This window comes from Mauremys mutica, chromosome 4 (assembly GCF_020497125.1).
Source record: "Mauremys mutica isolate MM-2020 ecotype Southern chromosome 4, ASM2049712v1, whole genome shotgun sequence".
Classification (NCBI taxonomy): Eukaryota; Metazoa; Chordata; order Testudines; family Geoemydidae; genus Mauremys; species Mauremys mutica.
Window position 1 is genome coordinate 124926822 of NC_059075.1, and position 24699 is coordinate 124951520.

The 24699-nt window shown below is 44.5% G+C and overlaps 1 protein-coding gene across 1 annotated transcript in view; it reads right to left on the reverse strand.

The window, feature by feature from the left end:
- Positions 1-24699, reverse strand: part of GNAI3 (G protein subunit alpha i3) — a 45670-nt gene that overhangs the window by 14971 nt on the left and 6000 nt on the right. Inside the window, exons 2-3 of the mRNA XM_045015447.1 lie at positions 1012-1054; positions 753-894 (exon numbers count right to left, since the gene is read on the reverse strand). Of these exons, the coding sequence (XP_044871382.1) occupies positions 753-894; positions 1012-1054 (185 nt within the window). The remainder of the gene's footprint in view (positions 1-752; positions 895-1011; positions 1055-24699) is intronic.

Consider the following 24699-nt stretch of genomic DNA (forward strand, 5'->3'; position numbering starts at 1 on the left):
CAGGGCTCTAACCTCACTCCCAGCCATGCCAGCTAGCCCAGGTTGAAAGCACAACTGGACTAAGGAGAGCAGCTTGTGTTTGTGGACAGGGACATTCTGGGGGGCTTAATCCCACAATTACACTGTTTACTTCCTGCTCTTTTGTATTTGTGCCACCTTTTCAAGTGTCTCCTGGGATTTCCCTCATTCGGTCTCATTCTTTCTTGACTTTTGTGGGTGGGGAAAGCAGAGAAGAAATGCCAGGAAGTTTGCTAGATAGGAGGGACTCAGAGGGGGGGAATTTTAGTGATATCACAGAGGATTTGGATTTGGAAAGGAGAAAGTCAAAGAGTTATCTTTGCGATGCTCTTAATCATTTTTAAGTTGTGAAAACTCGTTAGAATCTGATTTAGATTAAAAATTTGAAGGGGCATAACTTTCTGAACTACAACTGAACACTGATGCAAGAGGCCAAATATTTTAAATTAATCCATAAGAGTATTTCGTTAAAAATGTAGTAACTTGAGCGGAACCCAAATATTTTGTATTAGAAATAAGTTCAAAAAGTTGTCAAGGGCTCCTTTTTGTATCTGCAAAAAGATACTCCATGCAGGGTGTTACTAATACTTTACAGATTATCAGATGTACTCCACTACTGCTATCTTGTGGCTTAAAAATATTTCCACCACATGTTCCATGGACTGAACTTCAGATCTTCATTAATATGATCTACATTACAGAAGCAAGCTAAAGGAAATGAGCGAAATACTCACTGCTCTGGCAACTTCCCCAAAGTCTATCTTTAGCCTTCCCATGGCTCTTATTATTGCAATGATGGACTGAATGGTATTGCTGTAGACAACCACTTTATACTGTTTGCATTCTTCCTCTGAATAGCCATCCTCATGGATGATCCTGAAACAAAAGCAAGCCATAATCACAAGCTAAATCAGGACAATAATGTTGATTTCTTATTTTGTCTAATACAGAAATGCAATTTATACCAATTTAAATATTTAGGCTTCTACTTACTTCATCTGCTTCACAATGGTGCTTTTACCAGACTCTCCTGCACCTGAAAAGTACATACAAACTCATGTTAGTTTTAATTTGAAGTTAAAACTAAGAGCCAAAGTGAGTGTAGCCCCACATCTAGATGTTGATTGGGATTGAAGTGAAGAACTTAATTGTGCAAACTCAACAGTTAAACAGCTATTCCCAGCAGTGATCCGCCTCTGACAGTGGCTCCCTGGAGAGACCAGGCACCAGTACACAATGCTCAGTTTGTATCCTCAGCTTGTTTATGAATGCTGACAACCAAGTGTTCATCTGTTCACAGAACAAGGAAGGTTATACTTCTGAATTTCCAAAGTTCTGACTACTCATTTACTCTCCATCTTCCAGGCAGATAGAACTGTAAAATGGGGGGGAGGAGGAGGGCGCAAAGGTACTTCAGTTTGTACACCGGCTGATCCATCACCTCTTCCTGCAATACACTAATGATCTCCCAAGGCAGTGCTCCCATTACACACGAATTTGAAGGATACAGAGCAGTGTAAGTAACAGGCATTAACACATTGAACTGCTAAGATACCATTCAGCCAGTGATCTCAAAGCACTTTATGAACAGTAAGCCTCAACCACCTAGTGAGGTAGATCACTATCTTAGGGTATGGCTACACTTACAAATCTGCAGCGCTGGTCGTCCAGCTGTGCAGGGCCAGCGCTGGTGTGTGGCCACACTCACAGCTACCTGCGCTGGTGTGTGGCCACATTTGCAGCGCTGTTGGGAGTGATGCATTATGGGCAGCTATCCCAGTGTTCAAGTGGCAGCAACGTGCTTTTCAAAAGAGGGGGGTGGGGTGGGGTGTAGTGTGACAGGGAGCGGGCGAGAGAGAGGGGGAGGATTTTTGGAGCCAACACTGTGTGTTACCTTCCTGCCTTGAAAAATCGGAACATGTTCCCGCTCCCTTACCCTTAACTGCAAACAGCCTGCAGCCAACTGACTCCCTCTCTCCCCTCTGCCCCATTTCTGTCAAGCAAACACTCACTCCCTGCCTGCCTCATTATCTCATTTGATTGTTCACAGATTGATCACAGCAAACAGGAGCTGTGTTTGTAGATAAGCAGCTCCGGGATCAACCGATCAACGGAGCTACGGAGCTCGAGTTCACAACAAAACAAAGAGAGGCTGCATAACAAAACAAAGAGAGTAATTTATAAAAGCATTCTGGGATATCTGCTAATACCCTGGAGGCCAATCACAGCGCTGGTGTGTGGCCACACTTGATGACCAGCGCTGCAGCACCAGCGCTGCAATCTTTATTCCCCATGCTGAGCCAGGTGTATGGCCAGCGCTGCAGCCAGGGAGTTGCAGCGCTGGATGTGCCCTGCGGGTGTGGACACTTTGGGTACGTCTACACTACGGGACTATTCCGAATTTGCATAAACCGGTTTTGTAAAACAGATTGTATAAAATCGAGCGCGCGCGGCCACACTAAACACATTAAATCGGTGGTGTGCGTCCACGGTCTGAGGCTAGCATTGACTTCTGGAGCGTTGCACTGTGGGTAGCTATTCCGTAGCTATCCCATAGTTCCCGCAGCCTCCTCCGCCCCTTGGAATTTCCGGGTTGAGATCCCAGTGCCTGATGGGGCAAAAATCATTGTCGCGGGTGGTTCTGGATAAATGTCGTCAGTCACTCCTTCCTCTGGGAAAGCAACGGCAGACAAGCATTTCGCGGCTTTTTTCCCTGGATTGCCCTGGCAGATGCCATAGCATGGCAATCATGGAGCCTGTTTTGCCTTTTGTGACTGTCACCGTATGTGTACTAGATGCCGCTGACAGAGGCGATTCAGCAGCGCTACACAGCAGCATGCTTTTGCATGACAGCAGAGATGGTTACCAGCCATACTGTACCATCTACCAATCCATAAATTGGTAAAAAGATGATCATGGTTACCAGTCCTTTTGCACTGCACCATCTGTTGCTGTCATAAGTGCCCCGGCTGCTCTTAGCCAGGGGCGCAAAAGCCAAAATTGGGAATGACTCCCTGAGTCAATCCCTCCTTTTTGGGATCTAAAAATAGAATCAGTCCTTCTAGAATTTGGGCAAGTGTACTAGAGAACCACTGTATCATAGAACCAGAGAGCACAGCTGCTCTGTGTCAGATCCAGCAGAAATTATGAGCTGTATGCTATTCACAGGGGGTGCTCCTGCAACAACCCCACCTGTTGATTCCATTCTTCCCCCAGCCTTCCTGGGCTACCGTAGCATTGTCCTCCCACTTGTGTGATGAAGTAATAAAGAATGCAGGAATAAGACACAGTGACTTGTTAGTGAGAAATGAGTGGAAGGCAGCCTCCAGCTGCTATGATAGTCCAGACAGGACATTAAGAAGTGTGGAGGAGAGGAGCCCAGCATCGCGCTGCTAGTCCAGGGGCAACTGAATCTTTTCTTTACACATGAAGGGTGGGGGCTGATGGAGCTCAGCCCCCTGTTGCTATGATGAGGATGGTTACCAGCCATACTGCACCATCTACCAGGAAAAATTAGGGCCAGGTGCCCTTGATAGACCTAACGGATGCTAGTCGGCATGGTTACCAGTCCTTTTGCACTGCCCCATGTGCCAATAGGCTGATGATGACGATGGGTATCAGTCTTACTGCACCATCAGCCACCCATGGCAGGGGGGGGGAGCAAGGATGTTGGTGTTGAGTGCTGCAGCATCGTGTCTATCTGCAGCATTCAGTAAAGATAGGGTGACATGTAAAAGAGTCAAGAGAGGATTGTTTTCCCTTTCACTTCTGGGGGTGGGTGCGTAAATTGCCGAGCTATGCCCTGACCCACCGCGGACACTGTTTTTGACCCTAGAAGCATTTGGAGCTCAGCCAAGAATGCAAATGCTTTTCGGATACTGCAGGAACTGTGGGATAGCTTGAGTCCTCCAGTCCATGAGCGTCCATTTGATTCTTTGGCTTTCCGTTACGCTTGTCACGCAGCAGTGCGCTGAGTCCCTGCTATGGCGTCTGTCTGGAGATTTTTTAAAAATGATTTTGAATTTTGTCTTCTGTAACGGAGCGCTGATAGAACAGATTTGCCTGCCCTTACTGCGATCACATCCACATGGTCCATGCTGGAGCTCTTTTTTTATTTTGATTTCGGACTGCATCGCCACCCATGCTGATCGGAGCTCCACACTGGGCAAACAGGAAATATTCAAAAGTTCGCGGGGCTTTTCCTGTCTACCTGGCCACTGCATCCGAGTTCAGATTGCTGTCCAGAGCGGTCAGTGGTGCACTGTGGGATATCGCCCGGAGGCCAATACTGTCGATTTGCGGCCACACTAAACCTAATCCGATATGGTAATACCGATACTAGCGCTACTCCTCTCGTTAGGGAGGAGTACAGAAACCGGTTTAAAGAGCCCTTTATATCGATATAAAGGGCCTCTCAGTGTGGACGGGTGTGGCTTTAAATCGGTTTTACGCTCCTAAAACCGGTTTAAACGCCTAGTGTAGACCAGGCCTTACTAATTGCAGCGCTGGAAAGCCTCCACCAGCACTGCAACTCGCAAGTGTAGCCATACCCTTACTATTTTAAAGGATGAGGAAGCCTGGGACAGAAGTTAAGTGATGACCTAGGTGTCTCAGCAAACTGGCAACAGAGGTGATTTGACTCCTAGGCCCCTGCTCTAGCCATCTAACTATTAGTCGATACAGTTTCCATGTGCAAATGGCACCCCAAGGAAGTTCAAGATTTTCACCATGGCAAATATACCTGCACCTTCCCATTATGTACAGAATATGAGACAGCAAAGTTTGAAATGTTTGTATTTGCTTTAATTTCCCACGCCGCTCTGGGCCATAGGTTTCAAGCAGCGTGATCTTCTGTGATTCAGAAGCATTGGCATGCACAAGATGACTGTACTCTGACTTTACTACACTTGGTCTTGAGGATAATTCCTAGCAGAGCAAGTGGGCGAGGAAAAAAACTGCCGCACCAAGGGAAATCAGATGGCGAACACCCGCCACAGTAATATTCCAACGTGCTAACTTGCATTTACACATTGTCTAATTTTAAAATCAATGCCTAGGTTCTTTGTTTGCTAGTTCTGAAACATCAAAATGATGGATCATAAGCAAGATATGATAGAAACCCAGTCTACTGACAAGTTCCAGCAGCCCCACCTTCTGCACCAGCAGTCTGTCTTCCTGGAAGTGGAAGAGTCTACTGAAGCCCAGATTCTATTCTGCAGCAGTTTATGGAAACCTAATCTAAAATAGCAACAACACTATGTTTGTTGTAATGATAGGATAGGACTGGACTAAAGAACTCCTTACATGTCAGATCATAATCTCAAGCAAGGAAGGCTCTTCCCCATTTTAGGACAGCAGTCTGGGAAACTTAGGACAGAAGGTTCCAAAGATAATGAGAAGTGAAAGTTTGCCTCAAGATGATCTTCTTGGCTAGATACCAGGCCTCCCAGCTGTACCATTTGGCACACACCCCTCCTCAAGCATTTGTCTTCAGGTGGAATCATTTTGCTGATTACAGAAGGGTGAAGACTACTCACCTTCCCAGAAGTTCACAGACCCAGCCCAGAGTCATCTTAACTATTTGCCTCTAGAATGTTCTACCTTTAGATACTTTGCTTTTCATTCTGGAGCATCCCACAGTGCTTTACAAGTGACATACACACCCTGCAGAAAGGCAGTCCCCCCGCCCCCTCCCCGCGGGGAGTGGAGGTGATAACCAACTCTCAGAGCAAAGAGCACAGAAGTGGGGTGGCAGGTAAGTTTTAGACAAACATTCTGGAGCAAACAATACTCTTCAATAAAAAGTGCCAAGGGTTCTAATTTTCACCCAGAGCTAACAGGACATCTGTTTAAGGTCTCATCTAAAAGCAGCACTCAGTAAATTAGAATTCTATTATCCACAGAAGGCTGAAGAGAGGCATGCCTAGGTTTGGACTTGTGGCTCATGGGATTCTCAGTATTTTAAGACTGATGATTATATGACCCAACCTCCTGTTCGCTTCTAGCATACGTATGCCAGAGCATCTGGTCTCTAGAATCTTGGTAATTATGTCAAGTGAAATCTGTGCTTTTGTATATGTTCTTGTCACTATTGATATAGCAGAAGCTTCTAATGCTTCCTCTGGGAGGCATGTCCTCCGGAATAAAGTTCCAAAAATCTTTTGCTAGATTCAAATAGAAATAAAGAGGACAGCCATTGGTAGAGAAACTGCTGTATTCAAGTTTAGTTATTACATCATTAAGATGTCAGGAAAGCTGAACTCCCAGAGAGAACCATGAACAAGGTTTGAAAGAGTCATTTGGTACATTCCGTCTGTTCTTGGTACTTGATGTCACATGCTGCCGGAGAAACCAGGAAATCTGCAGCTTGGATTTCTGAAGATTAGAGAGGTGCCTTTGTTATAACAACTTTTGTATAACAGATAAAAATTACTTTGTATTGAATTTTACAGATGTGTTTCAACTTTGCTGAACTTTTTCCAGTTCCTTTATCATTTTGAACAGTTTTTTAATCCAGGATAAAATGTTCGGCTAGTATGGAAGAGAATTAAGAGCACTTGCATGAGAATGTTAAGTCTCAAGGTACAAATGGCGATTAGAGAGAAATGGAAAGAGCAAACATAACTACCTGATGTTCTAAACACTTACGCAATAGCCAAATACAAGCAGCTATTCATTAGTTATGGAAATATTGTGCAAACTTGAACAGGGAAAACTGTTGTCGCCCTGGAAGCAGGATAACACAATAACAATGTCAGAAATTGAACTGGACAATACCTGCAGTCTTTCTAGATGAGAAAAAAAAATTATATTTTTTCTGCCATGTTTGCCCTTGGCAACAGGACAAACTGAAATTTATCCCTGGATTCAACCGCTTTATGAAAGTCTACCATAGGTAATATAACAGCAATTCGTTACAAAATTAAGTTTCCCATTATCTGCCAGGGTAACTTTATACTCAAGTTTATATTTCCCAATTGTAGTTTAGATTGTTTTGGATTAAACAAGTGGTCATAGTATTGCCTGAAAACCTTTGGTGGCCAAACACAGTAGGTACAGACCAGCTTCTACATGCCTCAGTGTATTTGACAGTAGGTTGATTCAGTGCCTCAAGCTTTAATTAATGGTGTTTAAAATTATCAAGAGGAAGAATGGCTTTTGTGGTTAAGGCACTGAGCTTCCAGAGATCTTGTTCAATCTGCAGCTCTGCTACAGAGCTCGTGTCCCCGTTGGCAAGTCGCTTCATCTTTGTGCCTCAGTTCCCCACCTGCAAAATGGTCATACCACTTCCTTTTCCCACTCTTTGGGAAACTGGGGCTCATCTATTGCTATGCATTACACAGTGCCTTGCACAACAGAGCCTCTAGGCACCTCTGTAATACAAAACCACGGCGTTTCAAAGGGTAAGGCTTAATCCATATGGTAGTTCAGGTACATGTGTTCTTTATGAGTTCTGCTATTGAGCACATATGTTGATTTAATTCAGATTTACTGCCTGAGGCCATACCAAGTTAGAGTGTAAACTCCCTAAAATGCTCAGAGCTGATCGAAAGATGCTACTTGTTTACCTGCCTCAGAATCCCCATCCGGATAGTAATGCTGATAGCTGTCCCACAGGACAGAAAGTTTGCTTTCAAGGCAGCGTGGGTAGTACAATCAGAATCAATTAGTCATTAGTTTGGGGGTGAGGGGAAATGCTGACTCAGATGTATTTCATCATGAGCAGCTCTGTGCTGTGGAGGCAAAGTACCAGTAATGAGTTTTCAGCTGTTCTGTCTTTGACCCAACCCAAGGCATGAAGTAATGAAAGGCAGCTCAATATTTTAAACAGTATTTCATGTGGCTCAGCCTCATTCATCACTTACACATCAAATACTGAGATACTTCCGGTTCAGTCTCAGACAGTACAGGATATCTATCTGGATCCTGCTGCTAAGGCAAACAATAAATGGCAAACAATGGGAACAGAATGAGGACTTTACACCAGGTCTCAAAGCATGTTTGTTCTCTCCAAGATTATGAGCAGACATCTGCTACAAAAGAAGATACTGCAAGACTGAAAAGCACTGAGGCTAATGAAACACTCAAAAACTTCAGCTTTCACAGATGACTTTAGTAATGCTCCTTTAAGGATCAATGTGATTTTTCCTTTAAAAAAATATCTTCCATTTAGTAAGCTAGCTTTCTTGTTCTCTTCCCCCTGTACTGCCAAAATGGCTGTCCATCATTTCTGAGCAGTGTGCATTTCAACAGGAACATCTATTGCGCTGAGAACTTTGTTGTGTGCTTCTTCCACTGCGCCTCATGCTTTTAATAAAGAAAAATATTTAAGGTTAGGCCTAAGAATTTAGTGGTTCCAATATTCTATATATTCCCTTTTGGAATTTCCACACTGGGGGCAAGGGGACACAGATTCATTTTATTTTGACAGTGATCCTCTAAATTCCCCTTACAAATAGAGGGGATATTTGAAGAATAGCGTCAACGTATTTTGAGCAGCAGAGTATACAGTTTTGTAAAAAAAAGACTATCCCCATCACAAAAAGCTCTGGCGGTAGGAATTTTCATGCAGACTACTTTCAGATGCATTCTCAAATGACACTCATTTCTCATTGCTATGTTTGCTATTGAAGTTTCCTCAATTTATCTTAAAGCTATTTATTTTCTGCAGCGCAGTCAATGCTGAATGTGTGATACCGGTTATTTCACTGACAAAGTGGCATAAAATTACGCTATCAATAACTGCACTATAGGGCCAAGAAAGGCTGTAAGGATATTCTAATTAAAAAAATAATGTATATTTCCTTTTGTTTAAATCTTTCCCTCTGATCCACCAAATCAGCCCCAATGTATCTCAAAAGGGGGAAAAAAAAAGTAGTCCTCAAACTGTATCAGATGAGAGAGCATCTGTCATTTGACTCCTTCTAAAAAAGTAGTTAGAGAAAACATTTTAGGCCATCTGGTCCTCTCCTCCTGCCAGGGGCAGGATTGTCTCCTACACCACACTAGGTAAGTCAGTCTAGCTTCAAAATTTCACAAGTGACTGGGCTTCTACCACCTTCTCTGGGATATTGTTCCCCTGAAGGAGTCTTTCCTGATATTTAGTCCAAGTTCTCCCTCTCAATTTCACCTCAGCACCCGTAACAGCCACTCTGTGCCAAAAGAACAGGAGTACTTGTGGCACCTTAAAGACTAACAAATTTATTTTGTTATTGTGCCAAGTATCACAATAACCATTTTAAACCTGCCCTCAAGACAACCTTCCAGACCCCTAGTGAGTTTTTGCTTTGTGTGCTCCTTCCAATGTGGCAGTCCAGTCTTCCTGGTAATGAGATGTCCAGCACCAGATGCAATACTGCAGGTGAATAAAGAGGGCCTATTTGTGCTCTGCTTTATAACTTGAGTTTCTGTACACAGCATAAAACTGTACAGGTTGTTTCAGGTTTCTCTCTCACTTTGAATATCTGTGCTTTAGATTGTTCTTGTCTCCCCTACAACCCCAACCAAGATGTATTAGCTTGCATTTTCTCAACTTAATCACATTTTCCGCATACGTTTCCAATCTCTCTAGGTCCCTGTGTTATTTTTGTTTTCAGGGGCATTCACAACTCCTTCTAGATAGATATCTGCAAAGATTAGCATTCTTCTCACATTTCAATTTTCCTTCTTTTTCCAGATCACTTACAAGTGGACCCAATTCTGTACCAAGACTGTCCTAACCAACTCAATAAATTGATGTTTAATTTTTTTTAATTTACTTTATTGCTTTCAGCCAGCTTCAGTCATTATGATGTATATTCTGGTTAAACATGACTTGAAAAACTTAACCCTAAAGTACAAGACAACCACCTCTAGATTACTAACAAAGTAGGAATTTAAATACAACAGAAAAAACTTTTCCACTGTGATTTCTCATGACAAATATCAGTTTTCCAAGTAGGCTAGTCTGATTGGATAACATTACATCTGATGTTCTTGTGGGTCCTGCATGCATCCTCTTACTTAGGGATAAGAGGCAGATCCTGACCAGATGTAAAAATTATAAAGCTTTCAAAAGCTTAGAGCTCAGGAAATAAGAGTCTGTATTTTACTGGGCTAAAAAATAACTGGAATTCAGAAGCATTATTTAGACATTTTCATTAGCAAAAATATAAGTGAGGCTGTTCCTTTTGCTTTGATTAGAACAGCTACCCAGAAGATCGCATTTCAGCATGAGAAATCTAAGCTGACTCTAGTTAACCAGTTTCAGATCAGGGATGTTGTAATTATGTGGAGAATAGAAGTCTCAATTCACTTCTTCAAAATTAGCAGTATGAGGACAATGAACCCCAGGGCTCTGTTCGCATATATGCAAAAGTACAAAGAAGAGGTGATTGAAAAAATGAGACAGAACTCAATTTACCAAACAATGGGGGGAAAAAAAGCCACCATAGCAATAGGTTCACATCAAAGGGTAGCTTGTTTAGAACCAGTGTCATCACTGCTAGGTTATTAGGTAATCAGGAAGCCCATGACAGAATTGCTTTAGCTCCCTATGGAAATCAGGCCAAAACCTCGGGTGCTCCCACAGGCTCTACCCACAAAAAACCTCTACCCACAAAAAACCTAAGAGCTTGTACCAAGGTCTTTAATGGGGGTATTTTATACACATTCAACTATTAGAATTTGTATTGTAGGGCTTCTTTCACCATTATGCTGAGGGGTAGAACAGCAAGTCTACCTCTAGTTACACATTTCTTTAACAGCTATTTAAGATCTCACAGGGTATGTATATACTGCAATTAAAAACCCATGGCTGTCTCATGCCAGCTGACTCAGGCAAGCTTGTGGGGCTTGGGCTAAGAGGCTGTTTAATTGTGGTGTAGATATCCAGGTTCTAGAACCCTGCAAAGTGGGAGGGTCCCAGACGGGCTTCAGCCCAAGCTTGTACATCTACACCGTAATTAAACTGGCCTGCAGCCCAAGCCAGCAGGAGGTATCTAATTGCAGTGCACCCATAGAGGCTAAACAAAGGCCCATGCACAGAACTCCCATTGGCTTCAGTGGGGAGCATTATACACTGCAGCTTCGTGGTCAGCCCCATATTAGTAATAGCACCAGTAGGTGCATTTATGCAAAGGAGAACATCATCAACCAACCACTTCCTTAAAGGAAGCCAGATGCCTTCCTGAAACATGAAGAAAAATCCAACCCTCACAAGAAGCCAAAATTGATCAGTTTACTGATTGGCTGTCGCTTCCCAGTTAACTGCCAAGAAACCACTTTGGATAGAAATTAGATGATTGGGTGTTTCAATATTCTGGGTACAGAAAATTAAATGAATGCAATAGTATCAAAAATATTTGAAACCACCCTATTGTCCTGGACCAGAAATTAAATATGCCTTTTAGATACTGGCACTTTTTACCCAGTAAACATCATTATTGCTTTGGAAGCAGTGACCAACCATTAGTCTAAAATCCTTGTTTGGAAACCAACTCAATACTGCATTAACCTGGGCTGCGAAAGGAGTGGGCAAAGCTGGACAGGGTTGGAAAATTTCTACAGAGAAATCTGGTCCTTGTTGAGACCACTTCCTCCTAGAAGCTGCAAAGACACCTGGAATACCTGAGAGTGGATTTGGGGGGGGGGGGGGGGGTGGCGGCGCTGGCTGGCTAGACTTTTTAAAAAGTTCATGATATCATTTTTCCTCTAAGGCCCATAGGTGAGAAACAGCTTATTTGATTCACCTCAAATTATGCCAAATTCTCCTGCTTTGGTCACAGGCCATATGTGTGATCTAAAATGCACAATTTTTCTTCTGGTATGCTAACAGAGACCAAAGTCAGCCTTATATTGCTGTAACAAGATTTCTAATTACTCTGGAGAGTCTAATGTGTGTCTTTCTACAGTATCTGGAGAAAAATTACAAGTGAGGAGTTGGAGTGACTTAAGTCATCAGACCCAAAGGGATGTTATCTCCCTTTCTCATGCCTTATTTCGATGTTTCTCCCTAGCAAGCCAACTTGAATAGTTCTCTTCACGCAAAGAAAGGCTTACACTTCCAGTACACTACTTTCCTGGTTTAAAATCCCCAAAGTACTTGAAGGTTTAGAAGCAGCATTCTTTTCTCTAAATCAGGGATCAGCAACCTTTGGCACACATCCCGCCAGGGTAAGCACCCTGGTGGGCAGGGCCAGTTTGTTTACCTGCTGCGTCTGCAGGTTCACTGGCCACGGTTCGCCGCTCCAGGCCAATGTGGGTGGCGGGAAGCGGTGGCCAGCACATCCCTCGTCCTGCGCCACTTCCCGCAGCGTTTCCGCGAACTGCAGCCAGTGGAAGCCATGATTGGCCGAACCTGCGTACACAGCAGGTAAACAAACCAGTCTGCCAGGGTGCTTACTCCAGTGAGCCGGGTGCCAAAGGTTGCTGATCCCTGCTCTAAATCAACTACAGCATTTAGAATCAGTGACACTTGCAAAAGACTGTTCTGTGACAAAACTAGAAACCATGTGCTACTTAAGGACTGCTGCTAAAGCAGATAAGGTTGAGGGCAGAGGAAGTGAGGCCATCAGGAGGAGAGCAAAGCAGGTCAGACAGCCAGATCTACTGTCAAATAAGAAAGGGGCTGTCATAAACAGATAGTTAAGGGTTAAGGTCTGTTTTACCTGTAAAGGGTTAACATGTAGTACCTGGTGACCACCTGACCAAAGGACCAATCAGAGATGAGATAATTTCAAATCTCTGTGGAGGGAAGCCTTTGTCTGGGTGAGAACTGTTTTTGGATTTAACAGAGGACAGTCATGTCCCCAAGTTCTCCTGGAGTAGTTTCTACTAATTAATAGTGAGTATTAATTAGAAAGGCGAATTAGTCTTATGATTTGATTTCTATATTTGCAATTGTGTGTTTGCTAAAGGAAATGCTTTATTCCTGTTTGCTGATATTGCTTTTACTGAGAAAAGGGGGAGAGGGGATTCTCTCCAGAGATTGATAAGGTTATACCCTATGAGTGTCCAGCTTGGGCTCATAGAGATTCTGTATTTTTCTTTTTATTCTTTAATAAATTCTTTTCTTTTCTTTGGACTTGGTTAATTCCTTCCCTTGGGGAAATTCAGGGGAAGGGGAGGGGGAAGTGGGCTGCTTCCCTGTGTGTGTAAGATTCAAGGAGTTGAATCAGGGGGGAGGGGGGAGGTTCCTCCTCTGTGAATTGATCTGTGTTCCCAAAGGGGGAAACAGGGGTGTCCCGGCCCACGGAATTGACCGGGTGGTGGCAGCCGAAGGGGAGACCTACCCTAGGATTTTGGGGTGGGGGAAGACATGCGGGTCCTCACTTTGAAACCGCCCAGTTTCAAGTGAGGGTAGACTCTGACATGGTGGCAGCGGAGTTTCGAACCCATAGTTACAAGGAGTTTTTTTCAGCTAGGCTACGCTGAAGGGAGCTATTCTCTTCTTCTATAGCAGGAAAGCAACCTGACAGAAGAGGGAGTTTACAGTTTCAGCCAGGTTGGCTGGAGGAAATTAAGTTTCCAGCAGGCTTTGTTGGGAAACAGATTTTCTTTCTTGAAGCAGTTTTCAGGGTTAGGAGTTTTTTTTTTCTCTGCTGGCTATGCTGAGGAAAAACTCTTCCCTACAGGTGTGTCCTTCCTTTGTGATATCAGGTATCACTCAGGATTCCTAAGGTGGGGGGAAGTGCTCGCCAAAGTACATTCCCATCCAACAGGGAAAACAGGTTTGGGGGGGGGGGGAGACAGAAACCCTCCAGCCAGATTTTTTTTCCCTGTGTCTTTTCAAATCCTCTGGAGCCAGGGAATACAAATCTCTGAGAGGATTTACTACACTTTTCTGCAGGTACTAAGTAGCACCAGCCGGTCAGCTGGGCTTATTAGGAAGATTGTTTTTTTGGAAACAGATTTTCAGCTGGGTTTAGCTGAGGCATAAGGTTTCTAACAGGCTGTGTTAGAAAAGGATTTTTTTCCTTCTTCTTTTCTTTTTTCTCCTTTTTTTTCTTTCTGTCTGCTTAAAAACAGCTAGGAAAGAGGTGCAAGTTTTTCTAGGAGGCTTGTTAGAAAGGACCCCCACTGTGAGGTACTTAGCAAGTGCTAGAAACAGGACAAACCAGTTTTTTTGGGTCTTCTCAGTATATCAGCAAACAGCAACTACACATTTGCAAATGAAAAGGTTTTGTTTCTTTTCTATTCAGTCTCTCGGAAATAGAGAGGGTTAGGAATTGGGGAAACCAATTCCCTGACTGCAAAGGGGTGTGGCCAGCACCAAAAAGCAACACCAGCAAGCCACACATAAAATTCACTGACTGCAGAGGGGTGTGGCCAGCACCAAAAAGCAACACCAGCAAGCCACACATAAAATTCACTGACTGCAGAGGGGTGTGGCCAGCACCAGAAGGCACTGTTCCCCATCCCAAGAAATTTCCCACCTACATGGCAGGTGAGGACACTAAGGCCTTCTTCAAAAAGGTTAAAAGGACCTGCCATGGGTACAGCATCCCTGAAGACCAGTACAAGGACTGGTCAGGAAAAAGGACTTTTGCTGTCTATTACAATTATTCCATCCCCATGCTACTGGGGGAAGACTTGGCCAACCATGTGCAGCTGGCCAAGAGTGGGGGAGTGGTCACCTGCGGCCAGGCCAAACAAGCAGGCACTCCCATCCCTGTTCCTGAGCCATCCACCAGGACCCTGTCTGTGTTACCAGAGACCCAGACAGAGGTGGTGGAACCGGATCCCATGCCAACAACTACAGCAGCCATAGTACATCCAGTCCCAGGACCGGAACTGGAAAAGCAACCAGCGGCAGAACCAGCGCCAGCACTGACGCCAGCGCTTGCAACTCCACCGCCAGGGGGCGCCAATGGGCCTAAACTGGCAGAAGCAGCAAACAACTCTACCCAAGAGGCTCAGCCAGAGCCTGAAATATCACCTTGTGCACCAGCGGAGAGCGGTCCACAGTCAATGGAAACAACCTCATCACCTACATCGCTCCCAGAGGAACTGGTGTCTCCCGCCTCAAGGGAACAGTTCCAGACTGAGCAGGAAGCCGATGACAGCCTTAAAAAAGCTTTGGGCGGCGGCACGAAGCAACCCACCGCCTCTCAGCTCTTCTACCCAATTCCAGTTTGTTGTAAAACAAGGACTTGTATATAAGGACATTCTTTCTGGTGGACACCAGGAAGGCCAGCATCCTCAAAGACAGTTGGTAGTTCCAACTAAGTACTGGGACAAGCTCTTAAGCTTGGGCCCTGACATCCCAGTGGGCATTCTGGGATCAACAAAGCAAAAACAGGTTAAAAACATTCCTTCCACTGGGAGGGGATGGGCAAGGACAATGCCAAGTATGTCCGCTCAAATGCATACAAAGTGTTCTTCAGTGTCAAATATCTTGTTGTTTACATACTTAGTAGTATATGTAATAGTGCATGTGTTTTGTTTATCTGTTTATTTTACAGTTCTAGGAGGAAATCACCACCAGTAGTTCCCACTGTTGGCGATTTGGGGGGCGTGTCATAAACAGATAGTTAAGGGTTAAGGTCTGTTTTACCTGTAAAGGGTTAACATGTAGTACCTGGTGACCACCTGACCAAAGGACCAATCAGAGATGAGATAATTTCAAATCTCTGTGGAGGGAAGCCTTTGTCTGGGTGAGAACTGTTTTTGGATTTAACAGAGGACAGTCATGTCCCCAAGTTCTCCTGGAGTAGTTTCTACTAATTAATAGTGAGTATTAATTAGAAAGGCGAATTAGTCTTATGATTTGATTTCTATATTTGCAATTGTGTGTTTGCTAAAGGAAATGCTTTATTCCTGTTTGCTGATATTGCTTTTACTGAGAAAAGGGGGAGAGGGGATTCTCTCCAGAGATTGATAAGGTTATACCCTATGAGTGTCCAGCTTGGGCTCATAGAGATTCTGTATTTTTCTTTTTATTCTTTAATAAATTCTTTTCTTTTCTTTGGACTTGGTTAATTCCTTCCCTTGGGGAAATTCAGGGGAAGGGGAGGGGGAAGTGGGCTGCTTCCCTGTGTGTGTAAGATTCAAGGAGTTGAATCAGGGGGGAGGGGGGAGGTTCCTCCTCTGTGAATTGATCTGTGTTCCCAAAGGGGGAAACAGGGGTGTCCCGGCCCACGGAATTGACCGGGTGGTGGCAGCCGAAGGGGAGACCTACCCTAGGATTTTGGGGTGGGGGAAGACATGCGGGTCCTCACTTTGAAACCGCCCAGTTTCAAGTGAGGGTAGACTCTGACAGGGGCTAATCAGATAGTTTGTCTGACAGAGTGGCCAGCACCCACATTGCTCCATTAAAAGCTGAGGTTGTTAGGAAGGAAGGAAGTTAATCACAATATGACAGGATGCATTCATCACACCACCATCTCTCTAAGTCAGATAGGATCTCAAGTCAGAGGCCAAAGGCAAAAATATTACATCTACCCAGTGCGGCATAACAAGACACCATCTCCTCTTCTGTAAAAGTGTTAGGTTAAAAAATGGCCCCATGCAAACACTAACTGTTGGAGCAGATAAACTAACAGGGGAGATGCACAATCATGTGCGTTTATTTCTGCAGGAAAGATTTATTTTTCAGAGATGGGAAATTAAATACAATAATTTAAGTTCATATAACACTGATTGAAAATTCACAGCATCCAAGTAATTAGAGTTAATATTAGGCAAAGAAATTAAATATAGCAATATAGTATTAGGTCATCCAACCTATCTCAATTTTAATTGCACAATCCAGGTTATGGGACCATTACACTGTATATGTATCAAAGACATTAAAGTTAACATTCAAAATACTGTTACTTTTGACTTTGGGGCATTTAAAAATTTTCATGGTACTGTTGTATTATACATTCAATCCCTTAAGTAAAAAATAGGTTAACAACTGCCTCAAGGCTTTTGAAATTATACTTGAGAGGCTGTCCTGCAGGAAGATTTGGAAGTATTTGGAAATTATTGTGTATTGTACTTGAGCGCAATGGTCATGCCTGCCAATCAATCAACAAACAAATTAAGTAGAACAAGAGCCAATTTGTCCATGCCAGCATAAAAACAGGCTAGAAACTTAAGAGTTCCATATAATACTATTTCACAAATGAGGTCACTAAGGCAGGATGGCCAACAGGAAGCTGAAAAATGCAGAATTCAAAGATATAGATAAAAATTACACTTTGTATGTGGTGAAAAATATTACACCCTTGTGACCTTTCATAATGTTTAAGTAAAATCCAAAGCAGCCTTTCAAAAAAGGATCCAGACATATCAGGACATTACAGATTAGGAAACTTGATTTAGCAATTAGAAACTACTAGGGTTGACTAGACAACATACTCTCTAATTAAAGGTCACTCAGAGAAATGCTGATTATGGAATCATTATAAATAGATTTTTAGATAAAAACTGCAGAACAGGAAACTAATTATTTGGGGGGAGGGGGATGTCTAAACAAGATAGATTTGAATTAAGGATAATTAATACAACAGTCTTCTGTGGAACTGCTTTAACCAACTCTGGGAACTGGGTCAGAACAGTCATCCCCAGATTCAGCTATAAAAGCACTAAAAGTTGTAGCCTAGAGGTTTCAACATGGTTACAGGGATGAAGTAAGGTCTCAGCTGCATTACAACTTGTTGGCCATGTTGTAATGGGGTTAAGGAACAATTGTGTTGTAACCAGTTCAGCTTTATAGTTTTACAGTTAAAACAGGGTCTCCGATGAGGATACTCTGCCATGATTCTCTGAGGATCTTATTCTACTCTAAAGCTCTGCATCATAGTAAAGTTGCTTATTCCCTTTATAGCCTATGAGCATATCAGCAAAAACAGGATATTTGATTATGCCAGAAAGCTCTCTGCATTCAAAAACTATGTGCAATAATATTCAAATTGCAGCATTCATCATGGAAGCAGTTTGAACTTGTTACTAACCATCACTAGCTACAAAACCGTAATGATTAGTTATGGGCAGCAAGATGATGGAATCCAACAGAAAGTACCAGAAAATAGATAAAACTTGATTTATAGCAGAACTGTCAGTTTTCATATTACACATGAATACTGACAATGGAGCACATCTCTAGCACACAAAATTAACCCCAAGTGCAAAGAATGGCCTTCGCAAACCTGACAGATTGCTCAAAGCCTTGTTACTCAAGTGTGTGGGATTTCAGGGCCTTGTCCACACCAGGGTTTGCTCTAATTCCAGCCATCAATGGCCAACTGGTGTAAGCTCCACCAGTGCAAATACTAGCTGTACCTATCTATACTAGGGGCTTGCACCAGCGCAGCTACATCCATGGTCGATAACAGAGCAAATCCATAAGATCGCAAAAGCTCAGCAGGGTCTCATTTCCTCTCCAGAGAAAGATTTTTTAATACACCTAAAGCATAAGAGACTATTTCTATGCATCTTGAACTATGCATACTACCACCACCATCCTCGCCTTTTTGTATTGTAGTTGTTTTTGCAGCACTTCACACTGCAGCCTTGGGAGCATTTAAAAGCTAATTAAACCAAGGTTACCAACATGAAGCACAAGACATCTATTGATACTAATCATGAAAAGCACTAAACAGATTGTTTGACAAAAGATCAAACAAACATCTCCCAGGTAAACTGCTTTAGCTGCCTCTTTCTCACCTACACAGGTTTACATCAAGCCCTGCTGTCAAACTTAGGGCTTGGCTACACTTACAAGTTGCAGCGCTGGTGGAGGCTTTCCAGCGCTGCAATTACACCCCGTCCACACTTGCAGGGCACAACCAGCGCTGCAACTCCCTGGTTGCAGCGCTGGCTGAAAACCCGTCAGGGTTGGGGTATAAGGAGTGCAGCGCTGGTGATCCAGCGCTGCTCAGCAGGTGTGGACACTCACCAGCGCTTTAATTGTCCTCCAGGGAATAAGGAGTTATCCCAGAATTCCTGTTCAGCCACTCTGCTCATCAGTTTGCACTCTACTGCTCTTGCCTCAGGTGACCCGCCCTTTAAATGCCCCGGGAATTTTAAAAATCTCCTTCCTGTTTGCTGCAGCCAGGTGTGTGTGGAGTGCAATCAGTTAATCTTTACAGGTGACCATGCCTCCACGTGGCAAACAAGCCCCAGCATGGAGCACTGGCGAATTGCAGGACCTCATTAGTGTTTGGGGGGAGGAAGCTGTGCAGTCCCAGCTGCGCTCCAGCCGTAGGAATTACGATATCTTTGAGCAGGTATCAAGGTCCATGCTGGATAGGGGCCATGATCGGGACGCACTACAATGCAGGGTGAAAGTTAAAGAGTTGCGGAGTGCCTATTACAAAGCCCGCGAGTGTAATCGCCGATCCGGAGCTGCCCCCACGACCTGCCGTTTTTACAGGGAGATGGACGCGATACTTGGGGGTGACCCCACTGCCAATCCCAGACCACGATGGACACTTCTGAGCCGGGTGGGGGACAGGAGGAGGAGGAGGAGGCGGAGGCGGGGGGGGGGGAGGAATACGCGAGTGACACCCCAGAAGACACCCCAGAGTCCCTTGAGGCATGCAGCCAGGAGCTCTTCTCAAGCCAGGAGGAAAGTACCCAATCGCAGCAGCCAGCAGTTGCAGAAGGACAAGCAGAGCAGCGGGTTACCGGTAAGCGGCTTTTATTTTCTGGGTGGAAATGTTTCTGGAGAGGAAGGGGGGTTCGGGCTGTATGCATGCCAGCCTAGATGTGGAATAGCCCATTGATGTGGTCTATCACGTCGCGGTAATCATCTGCAGTTATCTCAGCAAAAGTTTCAGCCAGAGCGTGGGCAATATGCCTGCGCAGGTTTATAGGGAGAGCCACTGTTGTCCTTGTCCCAGTCAGGCTAACGCGTCCGCGCCACTGTGCCGCGAGGGGGGGGACGACCATCGCTGAACACAGGCAACCCGCATAGGGTCCAGGGCGGAATCCACATTGCTGTAGAAGAGCCTCCCGCTGTTCCCTAGTGACTCGCAGCAAGGAGATATCTTCCAGGATTAACTCCTGTGAAAAATGTTGGGAGACTCTTTAGTGAAGCTAGTGATAGAGATAGGGAGATAGTGAAGATCACCCCTGCAGCTGCATCTTCACTCAAACCCTCTATCACTGAAGCTTACCCAAAGCAACCAGCACCCCTCTATCACTCAAGCCCCACTTCTCCCTCTATAAGCACCCCTCACTCACCATTTTGTGGCTTCTGCTGTGTTATGTGTGTGGTAAAAGAATGCTAAACTGAGGACTAAGAACGTCTTCAGTGTGTGGGAATTTCAGTCTTGAGATAATGAACACAATGCTTCCCTGTTAAATGTTGTCAATTCTTTTTTTCTAAAGTGACCTTGACTGCTGGACTGACCAGATGTACCACAGCACAGAAGCTGCAGAATTTGAGAAAAAATCCCCGAAAGAGCAAGGAAGACATGCTAAGGACTGTTATTGCTCACTCTGCTAGAGAGAGTAAAAACTTGCAGGAGTGGAGAGACAAGGAAAGCAGGATCCACAAGAGAAATGCAGTGGCCAAGAGGAAAAGCACAGAGAAGCTGCTAAGCATCCTGTCGCGCCAAGCGGACTCTATCGAGTCACTCGTTGCCATGCAAGCAGAGCACTACCGTGCTACGCCCCCCCCCCCCCGTCCCAAAGCTTTTTGCCTTGTGCACCAATGTCAGTTCAAACCCCCCTTCCCCAGCATCCAGGTTCTTACCACCACCAGCTGCCTCCAACACCTGTACGTTCACCAACCAGCCCTGCTAACTACAACCCTTACCCTCTGCACTCAACCCCCATCACCATGCAGTTTATGCACCCTGAAGTGTAGGATTCATTGCACAGCACTCCAGACAGGACGTATGCAAACTTGTGACTGTGCAGTTCACCAACCCACACCCCTGCCCTCTTGTGTTCATGAAATGTTGTGTTTCTGTCTGTCAAGGAAGTTTTTTTCTTTTCAATAAAGCAATTCTTGGCTTTGAAAACAGTCTTTATTATAGCAGATAGTGAAAGATACCTTAGCCCAGTAAAGAAAGAGGCACTGCAAATCATTTTAGGGATAATAGAATAACAGTGTAAACAGTGCAATTCACTCCCATGCAAGGCAGCAAACATTACTGTTGGCTTTCAGCCTCAAATTCTTCCCTCAAGGCATCCCTAATCCTTGTAGCCCTGTGCTGGGCCTCTCTATTAGCCCTGCTCTCTGGCTGTGCATATTCAGCCTCCAGGACTTGAACCTCGGTGGTCCATGCCTGACTGAATGTTTCACCCTTCCCTTCACAAATATTATGGAGGGTACAGCAAGCGGATATAACCGCGGGGATGCTGCTTTCCCCCAAGTCTAGCTTCCCATACAAGGAACGCCAGCGGGCTTTTAAACGCCCAAAAGCACACTCCACAGTCATTCGGCACCGGCTCAGCCTGTAGTTGAACCGGTCCTTGCTCCTGTCAAGCTTCCCTGTATAGGGTTTCATGAGCCAAGGCAGTAACGGGTAAGCGGGGTCTCCAAGTATCACAATGGGCATTTCGACGTCCCCTACTGTGATCTTCCTGTCTGGGAAAAAAGTCCCTGCCTGCATCTTCCTGAACAGGCCACTGTTCCGAAAGATGCGTGCATCATGCACCTTTCCAGGCCAGCCTGTGTAAATGTCAATGAAACGCCCACGGTGATCCACAAGCGCCTGGATAGAGAACCATAGAGAAATACCCCTTACGATTAACGTACTCTGATGCCAGGTGGGGGGGGGCAGAATAGGAATATGCGTCCCATCTATTGCCCCTCCACAGTTAGGGAAACCCATTTGTGCAAAGCCATCCACAATGTCCTGCACGCTCCCCAGAGTCACGGTCTTTCTTAGCAGGATGCGATTAATTGCCTTGCAAACTTGCATCAAAACGATTCCAACGGTCGACTTTCCCACTCCAAACTGGTTCCCGACCGACCGGTAGCTGTCTGGAGTTGCCAGCTTCCAGATTGCAATAGCCACCCGCTTTTCCACTGTCAGGGCAGCTCTCAATCTTGTGTCCTTGTGCCGCAGGGTGGGGGCGAGCTCAGCACACAGTCCCATGAAAGTGGCTTTTCTCATACGAAAGTTCTGCAGCCACTGCTCGTCATCCCAGACTTCCATGACGATGTGATCCCACCAGTCAGTGTTTGTTTCCCGAGCCCAAAAGCGGCGTTCAACGGTGCTGAGCATTTCCGTGAATGCCACAAGCACTGTAGTGTCACACGCGGCAGGCAAATCCATATCGATATCATCGTCAGACTCCTCACTGTCACTTTGGAGCTGAAGGAATAGCTCGACTGCCAAACGTGTTGTGCTGGCAACACTCATCAGCACAGTCCTCAGCAGCTCGGGCTCCATTTCCCACAGAAATCGCGATTCACACACAGAGCAGAAAGACACTCACAATGGCGCCAAACGTTGCCAGAAAGACAGAATGATGGGATGTGAAGCGATGCACCACGGGGCGTTGGAACAGGAAGCGGAATGACCCACACACTTCCTTCCCCTTCCCACAATATTCAGCGCCAAAACGGCGCCAAAACGGGACGAGGTGCTCTGTGGGATAGCTGCCCACAATGCACCTCTCAATACAGCGCTGGAAAGTGCTGCAAGTGTGGCCACACTGCAGCGCTGGTAGCTGTCAGTGTGGCCACACTGCAGCGCTGGCCCTACACAGCTGCAGGACCAGCGCTGTAACTCCCAGCGCTGCAACTTGTAAGTGTAGCCAAGCCCTTAAATGTGCAGGAGAATGAAAGGGACTAAAATGTTGCAGCATTCCTGAGTCAGTCATTTAGTTGGAAGTACTTCAAACATCTATCCCATCACATGACTAAAGTCTTCCTCTTAATGTCCTTTCACAACGGCTTTTTTCTATTGAATGACATAAGTACTAAGTTGAAAATATTCATTCTTGAAATAACTTAAACATGTCATATGTAGTAGTCATATACACTCATCCTCTGACAGCCAGATCAAATACGGCAGTTATTCTCAACCTTTTCAAGTGGGCAACCCCTTATCTGAAGTAAAAAAAATAATAATAATCACAAGCCCCTTACCATTTACAGTACTATAAAAAGAGTAAAAAAGTAACATCAATGCATTGCTAAGCCTATATAATTTGTGTCTGTTATAAGAGCAGACAGAATACTTGATCTTAAAAAGGTAACGGGGCGTGGGGTGAAAAGGAGGGAGATTTTCTTCACCTTAGGCCATGTATATGCTAGCACTTATGTTGACAACATTTTTGTCACTCAGGGGTGTAAAAAAAAACAACCAAACAACATATCCTTGAGTGACATGTTTTGCTGGCATAAGCGCTCGTATGCACAGTGCTACGTCGGCAAGAAACACTCTCCTGCTGACGTAAAACCAGGTCAATGAGTGGTGGTAGCTATTATGTCATCAGGAGAGCGCTCTCCCATCAGCATAACGTGGCTACATGAGCACTCTTACAGCAGCCCAGTTGTATCCGTACAGCTGTGCCACTGTAAGCTTGTAAGTGTAGACATGGCCACAGACTAACGAAGCATTCAGTGTTTGTGACCTCCCACTCCTAGATTGTCTTTCATGAGCCAACCTGGGGGTTGTGACCAGTTTAACCACTGAAATAAGATTAGAAATCAGATGCATACAACTGCTAATTTCAATACTGGAATCAGCAGAAAGTTATGACATTAAAAACTGAGGAAGTTGGATGTAACAGGAATGTCCCCATTCTACTTCTTATGAAATGAGACATAGCAAAGTCACTATAGAACAAAATGCATAACTATTTGTAAATATTTAAATTGTAGACACTTACAAAATCATTACGAGATTGCTTTTGAATCATACATACACGAGGAATATAAAATGCTTTCTGCCAAGGGATTAACTTGGTAGTGACTTGTTTAACTTACAGAGAAGAGGACTTGTCTTTGGGGCACCCGTTTCTAGTTGGACAAAACTTGTTTGATGCTATGCCATGAAGATTAATCGAACAAGCATGCCCAGAAAGCTTCTGAAGGGCAGGAAATATAGATCCACCAATGGTTAAGCAGTACTTCATAAGTTGTTTGTCCTCAGCTATTAATATGATAACGACCCCAAAAATGTCTCTTAGCTCTTCCACACAAATGGTTTACAGATGACCTAAGACACAAGAAGCAAGAGAGAAGACTGCAAAGCACCACGGCACAAGTCTCATTCCAAAGCTCACAGACTTCACCACATTTTTATTCTTATGCCATAAAGTCTGACAGTGGATTTACTCTGATTGGCAGATAGCCTGATGGATCAGGGTTGTCTCCTCAACCTCTAGAAAATTAAAGCCTTTCACATTGTGATGACTGATTAAATGTTTTGTAGGTATATACTTCAGCTCTTTTTTTTTTGGGGGGGGGGGGGGAGTAGAAAGCAGAGGGAGTATAGAATAAGATGGCAATATGGAGGGGACATGATGTTTCCCTGTGTCACCCAATGAAGTTCTGGAGGTGTAATAACTTGTAATTCATGAATCAGAATGCCTTAGACAAGCCTCCTCACAATCTGGGTTGAGATTTAGGTACTGTATAGAAACCCAACTTGTATTAGATGACTGTTACATTAGTGCACTGTAATTTCCACTGTCTGCCCTCCAGTTTTATGCAGAGTTTGAGAATTTTGCCCTATGAAACCCTAGATATCCTGTTTTTGAGATACTGTCCAGAGCTGATCAGCTGTGGCACTAAAGCACTTG